This window comes from Podarcis cretensis, assembly GCF_951804945.1.
Source record: "Podarcis cretensis genome assembly, chromosome: 7".
NCBI lineage: Eukaryota > Metazoa > Chordata > Lepidosauria > Squamata > Lacertidae > Podarcis > Podarcis cretensis.
Window position 1 is genome coordinate 70,176,624 of NC_137176.1, and position 15,126 is coordinate 70,191,749.

The 15,126-nt window shown below is 45.4% G+C and overlaps 1 protein-coding gene across 1 annotated transcript in view; it reads right to left on the reverse strand.

Moving 5' to 3' along the window:
- Nucleotides 1-15,126, reverse strand: part of RGS22 (regulator of G protein signaling 22) — a 77,152-nt gene that overhangs the window by 14,232 nt on the left and 47,794 nt on the right. Inside the window, exons 19-22 of the mRNA XM_079984708.1 lie at nucleotides 14,311-14,473; nucleotides 10,559-10,717; nucleotides 9,044-9,112; nucleotides 2,596-2,757 (exon numbers count right to left, since the gene is read on the reverse strand). Of these exons, the coding sequence (XP_079840834.1) occupies nucleotides 2,596-2,757; nucleotides 9,044-9,112; nucleotides 10,559-10,717; nucleotides 14,311-14,473 (553 nt within the window). The remainder of the gene's footprint in view (nucleotides 1-2,595; nucleotides 2,758-9,043; nucleotides 9,113-10,558; nucleotides 10,718-14,310; nucleotides 14,474-15,126) is intronic.

Consider the following 15,126-nt stretch of genomic DNA (forward strand, 5'->3'; position numbering starts at 1 on the left):
CTCTAGCCGTCTCAGCGATTGTTTCATCGTCCTCAGCTCCGAAGAAAACCACGGAGCTGTCCGTGCTCCATGCAATCGGAGAGGGCGCTTCGGAGCCAGACAGTCGATAGCCCTGGTTAACTCCGCATTCCAGCGGGCCACCAGGGAATCAGCTGAAAGGCCATCAACATGGGATAAAGCATCCCCTACCACTCTCTGGAAACCATTTGGATCCATTAAGTGGCGGGGGCGGACCATCCGAATTGGTCCCACCTCCCTGCAGAGGGGAAGGGTCGCGGAGAAGTCCAGTTGCACCAGGAAGTGATCTGACCATGGCACTTCTTTTGTTTCACTTTTACTTAGAGAAACAGATTAAAGCAATATAGAAGCCAATTTCTTAAAAAGCTGGGGCAAATAAGGCTCTACTTGGTGTTAAAAATACACTGGACTCAGTGTCAGATAAGCTGCCTTGGGAGGAGTATTCCATCATTGGCACAACACAACTGGAAGACAATCTCCCTGGTCACTGCTGCCTCATTTCAGCATGCAGAGGGACCTGAAGAAGGGTCTCAAAGAAATATTTCAATAACAGGGCAGGTTGGAGGGGAGTGAGGTGGTATTCCTTAAGGTAACCTAAGGAGGATTTTATTCCTTACCCTTTTATTACTGCTCCTGTAATAGTTGTAAAAGGGATTTCTATTCTCTGAAGACCTTTTTAAGGCTTGTCCAAATACATAGCTTAGCCATACCATGTCACTTATGCATTGTTCCAGACATCCACTTAATTACCAAAATGGCAAAGTAAGTTAGCTTGTAGGCAGGTTAATAGCCACAGCCACATGAATTTTCTACCACCTCAATTCCATGATTATCCAGCTCAAGGGTTGAGGAAACACACACACACACACACACACACACACACACACACACACCTATACACACACACACACACACACACGTATATATATAAAATACAAAGCAGGGAAAACTCAAAATAGTCCAACAGTGACTGACTCTTTTCTGTTTTTGAGCATGCTCAAAATGATGAGCATCTGTTGGGCGGTGAAACAGGATGGGGGCATAGAATGGTGTATCATGGAAAGAGGCCTGCCAGGCTGGCTAGAACTCTGAACAGAAGCACTTCACACACTGCAATATTCTGTTGCAGGTCCCACTTGCCTACTTGAATTCTCAGACAAACCTTCTGTATATATACGTCTGGCTACCAGAAAGATGGATTCTAAAAACAGAACAATTTTTCAAGTCTTATAGTTGCATGATGAGCCTCCAAATGGATTTCAAACATGCCTTATCTCTATGGCTGTGTACAAAGTATACCTTTACAGCACACTGGAAGCACATACCCATTTCCCTCAAATCATTCCAGGCTCTACAGTTTAACCCTCACAATTCCAAAGCTGCCCTTAACAAACTATTGTGTGGGCACAGACTTATGTTGAATATTTGTGGTCATCCAGACAAGGGCTCCTTGTTCCCTACAACTGGAGGGATGTGTCTCATTAAGAACCACGCGGCTGTCATCACAGAAGAATTCAACATCTTTGACACAGTCGCCTGAGTCTTATACAGTACGAACAATGTGAGGAGTTTTTTGTGTACAAAATGTGAAAATGAGCTTCAAACCCTCTGGTCTTCCGGCCACATACTTACTGCCTCAACTCTGCTGGAGGAATGATATTTTGGGGGGAGAAAAGGAGGAAGTCTTCACAATGGGTTGCATCAATAGTCTCAGCAGAAATAAAGCAATGGCCCATCAGCAGCCCATAAGCTGAATTGGGCATTCTGAAATCCAGCCAGTCTACCAGCTCAACGGACTGTGTCACCAACCTACTGTTGGTGTCCCTGCCTCCCACACTACCAGTCCTGATGAACACTAGTCACCACTAGACCCCTGTACCGTGTCAAATTCTTCCATTATTTGGCTACTAAATTATTATCATCATCATCATCATCATCATCATCATTAACATCTGTTAGTACCTTTTTTTAAAAAAAAGACTCAAGGCAACTTAAAAAACAATAAAATGAGTGACAAGTTATCCATATACAGTGGTACCTCGGGTTAAGTACTTAATTAGTTCCGGAGGTCCGTACTTAACCTGAAACTGTTCTTAACCTGAAGCATCACTTTAGCTAATGGGGCCTCCTGCTGCTGCCACACCGCCAGAGCACGATTTCTGTTCTCATCCTGAAGCAAAGTTCTTAACCTGAAGCACTATTTCTGGGTTAGCGGAGTCTGTAACCTGAAGCGTATGTAACCTGAAGCGTATGTAACCCGAGGTACCACTGTAATGTAAAAAAACCAAAAACCCAGCCCTACAAAAACAACACAAAACATTAGCTAAAGTCACACTAGCCTGTCCCATACTGAATCTGGCAAGCTCAGAGTGATAAAGTGTGTTCTGATATCCAGCTCCAAATCAGAGGATCCGTAACTATCATCCACCTGGTGTGGGGAGCCTCTTACTCCAACAAGCTTCAAGGAATCAAGTGGTCAGCCCCAGCTTTCCCTTATCCCAAAGAAATTCCATTGCAGACACAAAAGCAACAGTTTATGAGAAACTGAGTTGTTTCCATTCCTTGATAGCCCTGTACCTTATATTTCTGCACCTCCTGCCAGAAGATCACTCCATTCTCCAGTAAATCTCCTTTCAGAGACACATAGCGTTGAAACTGATAGGCTGTGATTGGATTCAACAGGGCTTTGCGGAAAGTAATTATTTCCCGAGATGAAGAAACCCACTTACTGTCCAAATGCTGTCAAAAGGAAAGGGAGAAAGCACAGTGAGTAAACTCTGTTTTGAAAAGCAATACTACAAGCATTAGTTAGGGTAAACTGCCTGATACTTATCTTTGCAATGACCCCCAACTTTCAGTAGTTTATTACAGGGACACAATAAGAACTTGGCAGCCATTTTCTCCCTCCTATTCTTTTGTTTGATTTGGGCAACATTTCTTTGGAAGGGACGAAAGGGAAAAGGAAATGACTAACAGTGATTTAGAACATATGACTCCATAGTGTAAGTATGGAAACAGCCATCATTGCTGATTATGGCAAGAAACTCTTTTTTACTTTTTCTTTTGCAGGCGGGGTGGAAGGGGTTATGAAAAGAAGGGGAAGAAGATCAGTTTGAGATCTTGTGGAAACAAACAAGAGCAGGCAAACCACACAGCCTACACATCTAAAACTCCCCTTGACAGCAACCTCACTAATAAAAGCCGCTTTGAAATCCACTGCCACAAGCACAACGGAAGCTGAAGATTTGTTGTTTCTGGAACTCAGTTTCACCAACAGTAAAACGCGATTTAATGTCATCAAGACATTTGGAGGATCTTCACACTGAGAAAATAGGAACGTGTAAAGCAGGTGCAAACAAGGAGAAAGCTCAGAAATAAAACTTGAAAGAAATGGAGAGAATCTATGGGGATTAAACAAAAGACAAAAATGACTGCAGAATCAAAAAGGTTTCCCTTCCCCCAGTCCAACAAATCACCTTTAGGTTACTCATCACCAGCAGCAGTAGTTTGCAGTGCAAATCTTACAGCAAGGTGTAAACCACTTCGGGGTTTGTTTACAATTAAGCGGTATTTGAATTCTGTTAAACAAATAAATAAATTACGTTTGAATGTGGAGCTCTCACAAATACAGCATAAAGGTAAAGGTAAAGGTACCCCTGCCCGTACGGGCCAGTCTTGACAGACTCTGGGGTTGTGCGCCGATCTCACTTAAGAGGCCAGGGGCCAGCGCTGTCCGGAGACACTTCCGGGTCACGTGGCCAGCGTGACATCGCTGCTCTGGCCAGAGCCAGAGCCAGATCCGCACACGGAAACGCCGTTTACCTTCCCGCTGGTAAGCGGTCCCTATTTATCTATTTGCACCCGGAGGTGCTTTCGAACTGGTAGGTTGGCAGGCGCTGGGACCGAGCAGCGGGAGCGCACCCCACCGCAGGGATTCGAACCGCCGACCTTTCGATCGGCAAGTCCTAGGCGCTGAGGCTTTAACCCACAGCGCCACCTGCGTCCCTATTTGTGGAGCTCTCACAAATACAGCATAAGCACTCACAATTCCTCTTGCCCTCCTCCATCAGCAATTATAAGACAGGAAGTTACTACTGGGAATAGAAGACTCTGTTCCCTGTTTCCAGGCTATTCTTTACCTCCCATATGAAGACTTGACTTGAGCCAAGATCTCTGCCCACCTTGTAAAGAAACTTCCTACCTTTCTGAAACAGCCCAGACAGCTGGGAAATGAAGTAAGCAGAGATAACGGAGCAGTTGCAAGGAGAGGGGGCTTCACACGGTTCACTTGCCTCAACCCCCTTTAGAATTCTCTCACACACGCACTTTCCTTTATTTCTCAGGCTCAAGGTGTGAATCCCAATGCTTATGCAGTCAAAACAGCAGCACCCATGTAGAAGATAAAGGTATCAGAAGGTTTGGGGGAACACCAGATTTTGCAGAAGTATCTTTTAAAAGATCATTGGGGGGGGGGACCCTGAAAAGGGGAATCTGAAAAGCAGCCCAGTGAGAAATGAGCATGATCAGTGGTCTCAGAATGTTGCCCAACTGTTTCACAGCAGGAGGGATGCAAAAAGAGGAGAAGGGAGCAGAAGGATTGGAACAATTAGCAGGAGCACTCCACACTGCAAATGCTTTAGCAGGCACTATTGTTCCTCAGCGTTATATGACACACTAGAATTCTATCATTATGCTACAGGAGATATCTATCACACTTCCTTTGGGCACTCTTGGAGCAATGTGCAAACTTACACATCTCACCCATTAGCATGTGTGAGGTATGCCTGCCCCCAGGGGTACCATACCTCCTCCGAGGGGACAGGACATGAATAGGTTTCCCTGTTGCAGGGGTGCCATCTTGGATAAAATATTGTGGTGGCCCAGGTAAGCCCCACCCTGCGTAATCAATCACATGACACAGTACACAGACCCCATTTGAACAGGAATGCCCATCAACTTTGTCAGGACCCAGCTCCCTCAAATATTTTCGGGGGGGGGGAGCATTTTACCAAGGATGGGGGAGCTGTGGTCCTCCTGATGTTTCTGGAGCATCATCCCTAACCATTGACCATCAAGCTGGGGCTGACAGCTGTTGAAGTCCAACAACATCCAGAGGTCCAGGAGACAGCAAGCTTTGCATCCTTGAATTTGCCTGGTGCTTTTTGGACCCTGCAAAACCTAGCTCTTGGCTCTTGCTATGACGTACTTCCCAGTCCTGCCTCTGCCTGTATTCCCTGGTTTTCCTACACCTGACCCTGCCAAGATATACCTCTCTGTTTCTGATCTAGCAACTTGCATTCATATCTCAGCTGGCTCCTGGCACTGGCAATATGGAGCCCAGACAAAAAAGAAAAAGTCCCCCACCCCTTGCATAATGTATACAACATGTGTTATACAGAGCTTGCTGCTCTTTGACAAAGAAAGGAAAAACAGAACAGAAAGGCAAAAAGCCCTCCTGAGATGACATGTTACAGTGCTTTAAGATGTTTAACAATTGATATGATCTTTGCATTAGAATGCAGTTCTAAATGAAACAGATACTGTGAGATATGATTAATCCTGCCCACTTTGCTACATGCTTCAGATTCTTTTTTGGTGACTGCATTTAATCGCTCTCAATAATAAATTATCTTCCAGATGCTGGAGTGAACAGCTTGTCCCAATGAGTCTAGTGAATGCAGAGCACTGAAAATGTGCATTAAGGTTACCACATTAATCCCTGACCTTACAGTCATGGCAAACAATTACATTTCACGGAAGTCCAAAAAATAATGATGTTATGGCAGCAGTGGAGTTGTCCGGAACCCAGTTGTCTTCTTGCACATGCAACAGTTTCCTCATGTACCGCAGCTTTGCTGGCATGAAATGATGGTCCAGATCCAAACCCCAGTCTGCCAACTGCCCGCATCTGCCTCAGAAGGCAATGGAATGAAGCAAAGAACTAAATATGCCTTTGCAAGAGTCTGCCCTTGCTCAAGAGGGAACACTGTGGCTTGCACAGAAAGGGATGTGTCTTGCTCCCCAGGAATTAAAAACGTGTGCCTATCTCCTCAGGAAGCATTTATGTGCCCAGTTACGCCATGAGCAGTTTCCTGTGCTAGATAATACAATGAATGCATCTGCAAGTCGCTTCCACATTTATTATAAATCAGCTTCTAAACAACTGTCTCAAGTCAAGAAGATAAATAAAAACAGTTAAAAACAGCAAATACATTGAAAGCAAAACTGAAAACATGCAAAGTAAATATTCGTGATAAAGACCCATTTATCCAGCTGCGAAAACCAGTTGGAACAAAAATGTATTTGATTGTTCCTGGAAAGTGCAGTTAGCAGGCACCTGTCATACGTCAACATGGATGCTATTCCACAGAACAGCGGCAGAACAGCGGCAAGAGAAACTTGCAGGGAAAACTCTCCCACCACTAAAAAAATGCATACATGTAAATCTTGTAGTGGACTCAGTTGTCTGGCTGCTGCTCCCTCTGTAGCCAAAGTACTATCCATGCAGAAGAGGAAGGTTATCACCAGGCTCAGAGGAACCCTAAGGCTTGCAGAGTACAAAAAAGAACTTGGTCACAGAGGGAGGGACCCCTAAGGGCAGGGCACCTGAAAATAGCCTAGTGAGCATGCTCAGTAGCCACAGAATGCTGGCTGACTGCTAGAGGAGCCAGAAATAAGCAAATAGAAAACTGCAAGAGTGGGTGTGCTGGAATGGAGTTTCTTGGAAGAGAGCACGACTATCTGACTAGAAACCTGAATAGGAGCAATCTGCTATCCTGCTGCAGGTACCACTTGACTTATTTATATATTTGTAGCCATGTTTGCAGCTCATGGCAAAACATGCATATGGTACCCAAGCAGTCTCCCATCCAGGCATAATCAGACCAAGACTTCCTTAGCTTCAGCAGCAGTTACTGTAGCTGATGCTTTCAGATCATGTCCCCTGGGCTCACTTAAGTTGGCATGTTGCATCCTTCTTAAGTTACCATTTCAGATGCAGGAGCGATGTAAGAGAGTACTGCTATGCCACGGGAATGATTGACCGGAAGACTGGCATCCAAACCATGACATTTTGTGGAGCTCCATTATCAAACTGTACTGCATTATCAAACACAAGGCTCATGTGGCAGGGGCTGGCAAACCAGGCAGTGAAGGGCAAACAAGGAACTTCGGCGAAGAGCTTTGCAGCCATTCGGGAACTAGCCTTGGAACTGCATACTGACCAGACAGGAGCCACCTTCAAGGTATGCTAATGGGTGAAGCAGAGCTTCTACATGGTGACTGCACAAGCAGAGGTAGGTAGCAATTCTGGTTCAAGTTGATGGTGGGGGGAAGTGATCTTGTCTATTTGATTTATTTGCCTCCCGTGGGTTCCAAGCAATACACTGCAGCTCAGGTTGTTTTGAGATTTAAGTGCTTGTAGATATCAGCAGCGTGGGAAAACAGGGTTACGGCATAAGGAAAACGTTTAAGGACAAGATGACTAATTTAGAAGGCAACAATTACTTTGAAGAATGACACCACTATGGCTTCCCCAGGATCTGAAGGCCATAAGAGTTTAAGATGGAATAACCACAGACTGATAAATTAGACAATGCTGGATTCTGGGAATTATTCATCACTCAGTACGGTGCTGAAAGTAATAATTCCTCTTCACCTCCCTTTTTCCTTCTCACAGCCCCTCCCCTTTCCATGTTGCCTGGACTGCCTTTTGTTCCAGATACTCTCCCACTGAATGCCTGCTATACTGTCTTGTTTTCTGGATGTATACTGCTAAACAAAAGCATGTATCCAGGTCAGGGATGGGGGAGAAATTCAGTTTGGTTAGGATTTTAATGTGAACCTAACCAATTCCCACTCCCCCCCCCCAAAAAAAATCAACACTATTCTCACTATCCTTCAAAATTCTTACTCCTCCAAATTTTGTGAGGTCGTTCTCCAACCAAATTATGTGAACAAAAACACAGTTATTAGGGGAAAGTGTCTGTGCAAATGCATATACAGAGGATGCTCGGGTTGCAAATGTGATCCGTGCGGGAGGCACGTTCGCAACCCGCAGCGCCGTGTCTGCGCACGCGCAGGTCGCAATTAGGCTCTTCTGCGCATGTGCAGAGCGCAATTTAGTGTTTCTGCACATGCGCAGAGCGCTGAAACCCGGAAGTAACCCCTTCCGGGTTTGGCGTGCTGCGCAATCCGAACACACGCAACCTGAAGCGTCTGTAACCCGAGGTATGTCTGTATTAGCGAAAATGACATGAAATGTATTTTATTGGGCAGAATTGTTTTCAATGATGTCTATATTAGGAAAAATTATCACTAAAATTTGCTCTCACGATAACTTTTTTTAAAAATTGCAAACTGACTTGCAAATGTGGACATGGAAATGTTAATCTAGTGACATCTGGAGGGTTGCAAGTTAGCCAACCCTGGTTCACAGCATCATGAGAGGAATGATGATTGCATGTGCCCATCACCAAGTCTTTGTGCCCAAATGTGCAAGGATTTACATTGAAAGTACTGAGCATTCTTACTAAGAAGTAAATCCCACAGAGTTCAGTGGGTTTTACTCACTAGAAAGTGTCCTTAGTACTGCAGCCTTAAAGGTAAAGGTACCCCTGCCCGTACGGGCCAGTCTTGACAGACTCTGGGGTTGTGCGCCCATCTCACTTAAGAGGCCAGGGGCCAGCGCTGTCCGGAGACACTTCCGGGTCACGTGGCCAGTGTGACATCGCTGCTCTGGCGAGCCAGAGCCGCACACGGAAACGCCGTTTACCTTCCCGCTGGTAAGCGGTCCCTATTTATCTATTTGCACCCGGAGGTGCTTTCGAACTGCTAGGTTGGCAGGCGCTGGGACCGAGCAGCGGGAGCGCACCCCGCCGCAGGGATTCGAACCGCCAACCTTTCGATCGGCAAGTCCTAGGCGCTGAGGCTTTAACCCACAGCGCCACCTGCGTCCCTACTGCAGCCTTAGAGGTATGTAAACCCAGAATACAATCAAGGACAAGAAGTAACAAACATAGCTTGCCTTCCATGCTTCCGCTCTCTTCTCAAGTCTTTGAATTAAGATATCTTCTGCTGCATCTTGGAAGTGTGGCTGCAAGGAGGGAGTAGGAAGCAACACAGTAGTTACTGATGTGCACCTTCATACTTTATTTGAGTGCTCATTATAACAATGTACACTGGTGGACAATGAATTCCGGGGGCAAGGAGAGGATTGGTAAAAATTAAGATTGATTGTTCTGTCCCTAGGAAAGCAGGTGACAAGTTTCCATTGAAGTTAGGAAATTGTAACATTGTGTGCGCAGATTGCTTGTGTTTGTCATCTGAAAAAGAACCTTTTCTAACCTGAGGACAACACTGCCTTGTAGCTAACCTCATGTGAATTGTGGGCAGAGCCAAAAAGGTGTGTATGGCCAAAGCCTACAGAGCCGGCTCACAATCTCTCACAGATGCACATGAACACACTTTGCAGATATACAACACACATATGCACTCTCCCACATAAGCTGTCTTGTAATGGCAGGAGGTTGTGTGGGAGTCATCCTTAAAATATGACAGGTATGTGGGAAAACCACAAGGATTTGTTTCCTGAAATAATCTGAATCTGGTCGCTTTCAGAGAGAGAATACTGAACTGAACAGACCACTGCTGAAAAAGTACAGCTGCCCATATATCTGCCGATGCTCTTGCCAAAAGTGATTATCTTTCCCGGTCAAAACCCCCAAATAAATAAAAGAAATCCTGGAAAACAAAAACAAAACCAGGTTTCGCTTGTTCCTTTCTCTGGCAAGTGTGTGAACAGCCAGCAGCACTACCATAAAAATCAGTGAAGTGAAGACTATGCAAACTCACTAGTTTTTCCTCTCTGATGTGGCACCGGGCTCCAAAGCTCATCCCACCCAGTAGACTCGTTGTGCAATGTAGCAAATAATAATTCTTTCACAGTCTGTCAAAGGCCTGGCTGATAGCCAGTCACTGACATTGCCTTCCTTAACAATTGTGCAGGAGAAGAAGGGATCAGAACCATTCTTAAAATAATAGACAGCCCCAGATGGGAGGATGAGGAGGGAGCAGTGTGAGAAACAGACAGGGCGGGCTGTTGGGAAGCTGGCTCATTTTCTTCGGGTTCATGTTCCTCTGTGCTACTCAGCAACTTCCAGCTTCCAATGTGTGGCTGGATTGCATTTGTGTGCTCTAGAGAGGGAGGAACCGTGTATAGAGGCTGGAATTCTACAGCAAAATTCAAGATCTGTGCACACGCAGAGCATTCCCCAATACACACTTCAAAAGTTGCCAGATGTGGAGCCAGACTTCAACATGTCTTTGGTTGCTAATGGGAATACCTGCTAGATGGGGTGCATGAGAAGCAAAACTGCATACAAAGCTATGAGTCTTATTTGGCTTTCTTCACATATTCTCCTGTTTGCAACCGATTCCGAGCTAATTGGCCATTCTGCTGTGTGTCTGCCTCACCCACAAGTAAACGAAAGGCCACCACAAAGAAATGATAACGAGGCAACGCAGGCGGGTGAAGCCTTACCTTTACCCTTGTCTGTGGTCCTGATTCTTCGCTTGTATAAAATAGTGGCAGCCACTGCTTCTCTAGTCTCCTCTGAACGCACTTTTGAACCTCCAGCAGGATCACAGGAACGACTTGTTCGTGAAGTAAATACCCCCAGCCTCCACCTGATTTCATTATCTAAGGAAAACGCAGATATATCAGCAAAATTTATTGCCCTATACCTTCAAAGCACATTCAAAGCACATTTCCCCTCTCAAAGCAGTGGTGTATTTATTGTGTCTGACACCTCTGGGCAGAAAGATTTGCTGCCCTTGAGGAGAGAGAGCTGCACACAAAACTGTCTCTGATGTTGAGGTGGCAGCCTTCCCAACAGCCACTTCAGGGAAGGCACGCAGCTGGTATCTATCAAAGGGGGCTGTGGTGGGGAGGCTCTTCTGAGGAAAGGGCCTCAATTGAGGTGCACTACCCTTCGAGTGTCACTGCAACACCCTTGGCACGGCCTCCAGCTGCAGTGGCCCAGAAAAACCATCTCGCTAGTGTCTCTTGAAGGGAGCAGGGGGAGGGTTTCTGAGGAGAGTTGGCAGAGCTCTGATGCTGCTGCAGCTGTTGGGGATAGAGAAAGGAGTTGGAATAGGTGCCCGCATCCTGATGCCTCTTCTCTCCCCCCAGCCGTGATGCAACACCTCCTCAAGTTCGCAAGCGCCCCAGTTTGCCCACCTCAAGGGCGCTGTAATTTGTGTCTCTGTGAGGGCTAAACTACAATGCCCAGAATGCTTTGAGGGAGAGAATGTGCTTCGAATGTGCTTTAAAGGTACTGTATAGTGTGCACACAGCCATAGTCCAAAAACAACTAGAAAAGCATGAATAATTTCTATGAAAAATGAAGCCTGGCTACTGTGCAAAGTACAATCTAGAAATTCTCTTTCCTATCAAATAATTGTTTATGCAGACATAGCCCAACTCAGTGACACCAGGATGGTGGTACAGTGGAACAGGGTCACCAATATGACATCCCTGGGTGTCTGTGTGCTCACTAGTCCTCCCATGGCAGCTGTGAAATTATCTTAGGAAATATCTCCTCAAAAATCCAAAATGCACAAGGGACTATATGCTCGCCCTGCTCATTCCCTGATTTTCAGCCTATTTCTGTTCAATCTGGATCATTCTGTACTGGATTTTTAAAAAGTTAAAAACACCCAAGAGCCGCATATAAATTGTGTGCACCTTTCGTATGCAGCCAGATTGGTGGGGTATAAATAATAAATTATTATAATTATTACTATTATTCCCCTAATTTTATTTATTTAGTTCCATTTTTAAACCACCCGTCACTGGTGAAGATCCCAGGGTGATTTAGAAAACACAGCAAAGTCATTCAACTAAAAACAACAGAAAACCTTAATCTTTACTTTGAAACAATATTCAAACAGACACATCAGCAGAAGGCAATATCAGTGTATCTGCCCTAAAACACATTTCTCTCTTAAAAGCTTGAATGAAGAGATTTATATGCTTTTCAATGCATTCATTCCCTCAAATGTATGATTTTATACGTATTTTCCATGCAAAGCAAGAGATTTTAGTGCAGTTGGGGTTTTTTTATTTTAACAGTGATTAGATTGCAAAATTCAGACGCACACACACTGGATTAATTGCTATGTCCCAATACACATATAAATCCAGGTGAATTACATTGGTGAATTATGCTGGGTTTGAAATGCAGACGGAACAAATTTCACCCCTAGTGGAAGAATACTTTTGTATATATCTTGTCACCTTCAATGATTTTATACCAGGGATTTTATATATAACAGAAGCCACAAAGAGTAAGTCCTCAGTTCTTTATGTTTCATACTTTATGGGTTTGAACTTCTCTCTCTTTTTTTATGTTGATTGTAGGTCTTGGCTCATTAGGCAGTGGGAAAATTCTTGGCTGTTTTCACATAATATCTTGGCTAGTTTTTCTTCAATTCCCTTCGTCTCAAGGCTAATCTTAGAGTTCCCTGACTCCAAGACACACCATAAAGTCTAATCTCTTTCTGCACTGTGGTAAAGCCATTGAGGGATTATTTCAAGATATCAATTTCTTACCAATGCAGAAGTCTTCTGCATTTCTTACCCCTCTCCCCACTGCCACCACCGAAATGCGTGCGCACAAACAGTGGCAGCTAATGATACGAACCACGCTATAAATTAAACCTGAGAAAGAAGCACATCCTTGGGAATGTAAATACCAGCAGTCCACCAGATGGAGGTCAGTTTTATGTCATGGAGTTCCAGGAGTTTCCAGTCATTGGGGACACAGCCAAACTCTCCACACACACACCAAGCATGGAATGTTGCTTTAGCTGCAGAATAACGGGTCACTGCAGCACAGTTTGAATGCTGTAACTAGTACGGATGGGGGAGAATCGCTTCACATTTAAAGCTGAACCTACCTACATTCACACACTCCAAAACAATACACGAACCAAAGCACAGCAATCCTTTGAAATGCACACTTCTCCAAATTTTGCAGCAAGCTGGGCAAGGGGCAGGTGGCACAAGCCATTAGTGAGTGTGCCATGTGCCAGCTCCTCCTCCAACCTGGGGAATTGCTGTTGTCCTATCAGCCAGGCCTCGGGGTCTGCAGCTGCTGAACGCCAGGTTGGCTCTGAGTAAGACTTCCTTCATCCATGATATGATTGTGGGTGAGAGGGCTTATCTGGTCTGCATCACCGAGACCTGGGTGGGTGAACAAGGTGGAGTTGGTCTCACCCACCTTATGCCCACCTGGGTACTTTGTGCAGCATCAGGGCAGACTTGTGAGACAGGGAGGAGAAGTTGCTGTGGTCTATAGAAATTCTTTCTCTCTCTGCAGGCTCTGTCCAGTTTATGGGGGGGGAGGGGAATCTAGTGCATGTGTTCCTGGCGTTGGGCAATCGGGACAGTTCAGTGATTCTGCCGGTTTCCCCACCTGCCTCGCTGCCCAGTAGTCTCGCTGCCTGAGCTGACAGAGCTGGTCTTAGAGACAAGGACTCTGAGATTGCTGGTTTCTGGTGACTCCAACATCCACACCGGAGTCACTGGCTATGAAGGCTGCCATGGCTGCCATGACAACCATGGGGCTGCCTCACACTGTTTTCTCAGCTGTATAGGAAGAGAGTGATCTGAAAATGGATGACGTTGACCTCAGTCCTTTGTCATGGTCAGATCACTTCCTGTTGAGACTGAGACTTTCAGACCTTTTCCTCTCTGGAGAGGCAGGGGAACTATCACGATGGTCCGCCCTAGGAGGCTGGTGGATCCAGTGGGCTTCTAGATGGCTCTAGGGGATTTTCTGGCTGATTTGACTGACGGTCCTGTCGAAGCCCTGGCCAAACTCTGTAAAATGCAAATGGCTCAGGCTGTTGACACCACCATCCAGAGCTTGGGAGTACATTTTCTGCAATATGCCAATGACACGCAGCTCTACTTCTCTTTTACATCTGCAGGTGTTTCCTGCTTGGCAGGGGGTTGGACTCGATGGCCCTTGTGGTCTCTTCCAACTCTATGATTCTATGATTCTAGGTAAAGCAGTGGATATGCTGGACCAATGTCATGCCTTAGTAATGGACTGGATGAGAGCCAGTAAACTAAAGCTCAGTCCAGATAAGACTGAGGCACTGTTAGTGGGCAGTTCCCTGGATGGGTGAGAGATGGCCTGCTCTAGAGAAAGTAAACGCAATGCAATGTGAGAACTGATCTGTCCAACACTGTCAAATTTTAAGCTCTTAATAGCAACTGCTTACCTGCTCTTGCTCCATCTTTGTAGCTGGACTGTCAGGCCCAAAGAAGTATTTCCTATTCAAATATTTATTCTTAATGTCCTTAGATTTTGCTTCTCTCTGTTCTTTATTTCTGTGAAGCATCCTACGGAACTGTTCAATGTCTAGCCAGCACGTGAGGTCGATGCTGAAAATAAGGTAGAAGAGTACTTATTTCCATCTCATTACAATTTCCATTGACCAGATAACAAATTAGGTCCTTAACAATCAAATATCCATTATCATATGAAGGCTACAATCTTCAACAGAGAAACCAGGAGGAATTGCTCCTGAGTAAACACACAAAGGATTACACCAGGGAGTCACTGTACACCACAAGTAGTTTACCAGCCAGACAAAATTATTTTCCCACACCTTCACAGCAGTCATGAAGAAAGTCTGGCAACAGCATGGTAAGAGCAACAAAGAATCTTCTAGCGCCTTGATGTTTAACAACTCAGACACTATCTTCATTACACATTTAAGGAGTATAATACCACAGTAAACAGTTGTGGCTTCCCCCAAAGAATTCTGGGAAGTTTGTTAAAAGAACTGGGGGTTTTTTAGGAGACCCCTGTTGCCCTCACAGTCATGCAATCCCCAGAGGTCCCCCAGGGAAGAGCTAAAGGTAAAGGTAAAGGTACCCCTGCCCGTACAGGCCAGTCTTGACAGACTCTGGGGTTGTGCGCCCATCTCACTTAAGAGGCCAGGGGCCAGCGCTGTCCGGGTCACGTGGCCAGCATGACATCGCTGCTCTGGCCAGAGCCAGAGCCAGAGCCGCACACGGAAACGCCGTTTACC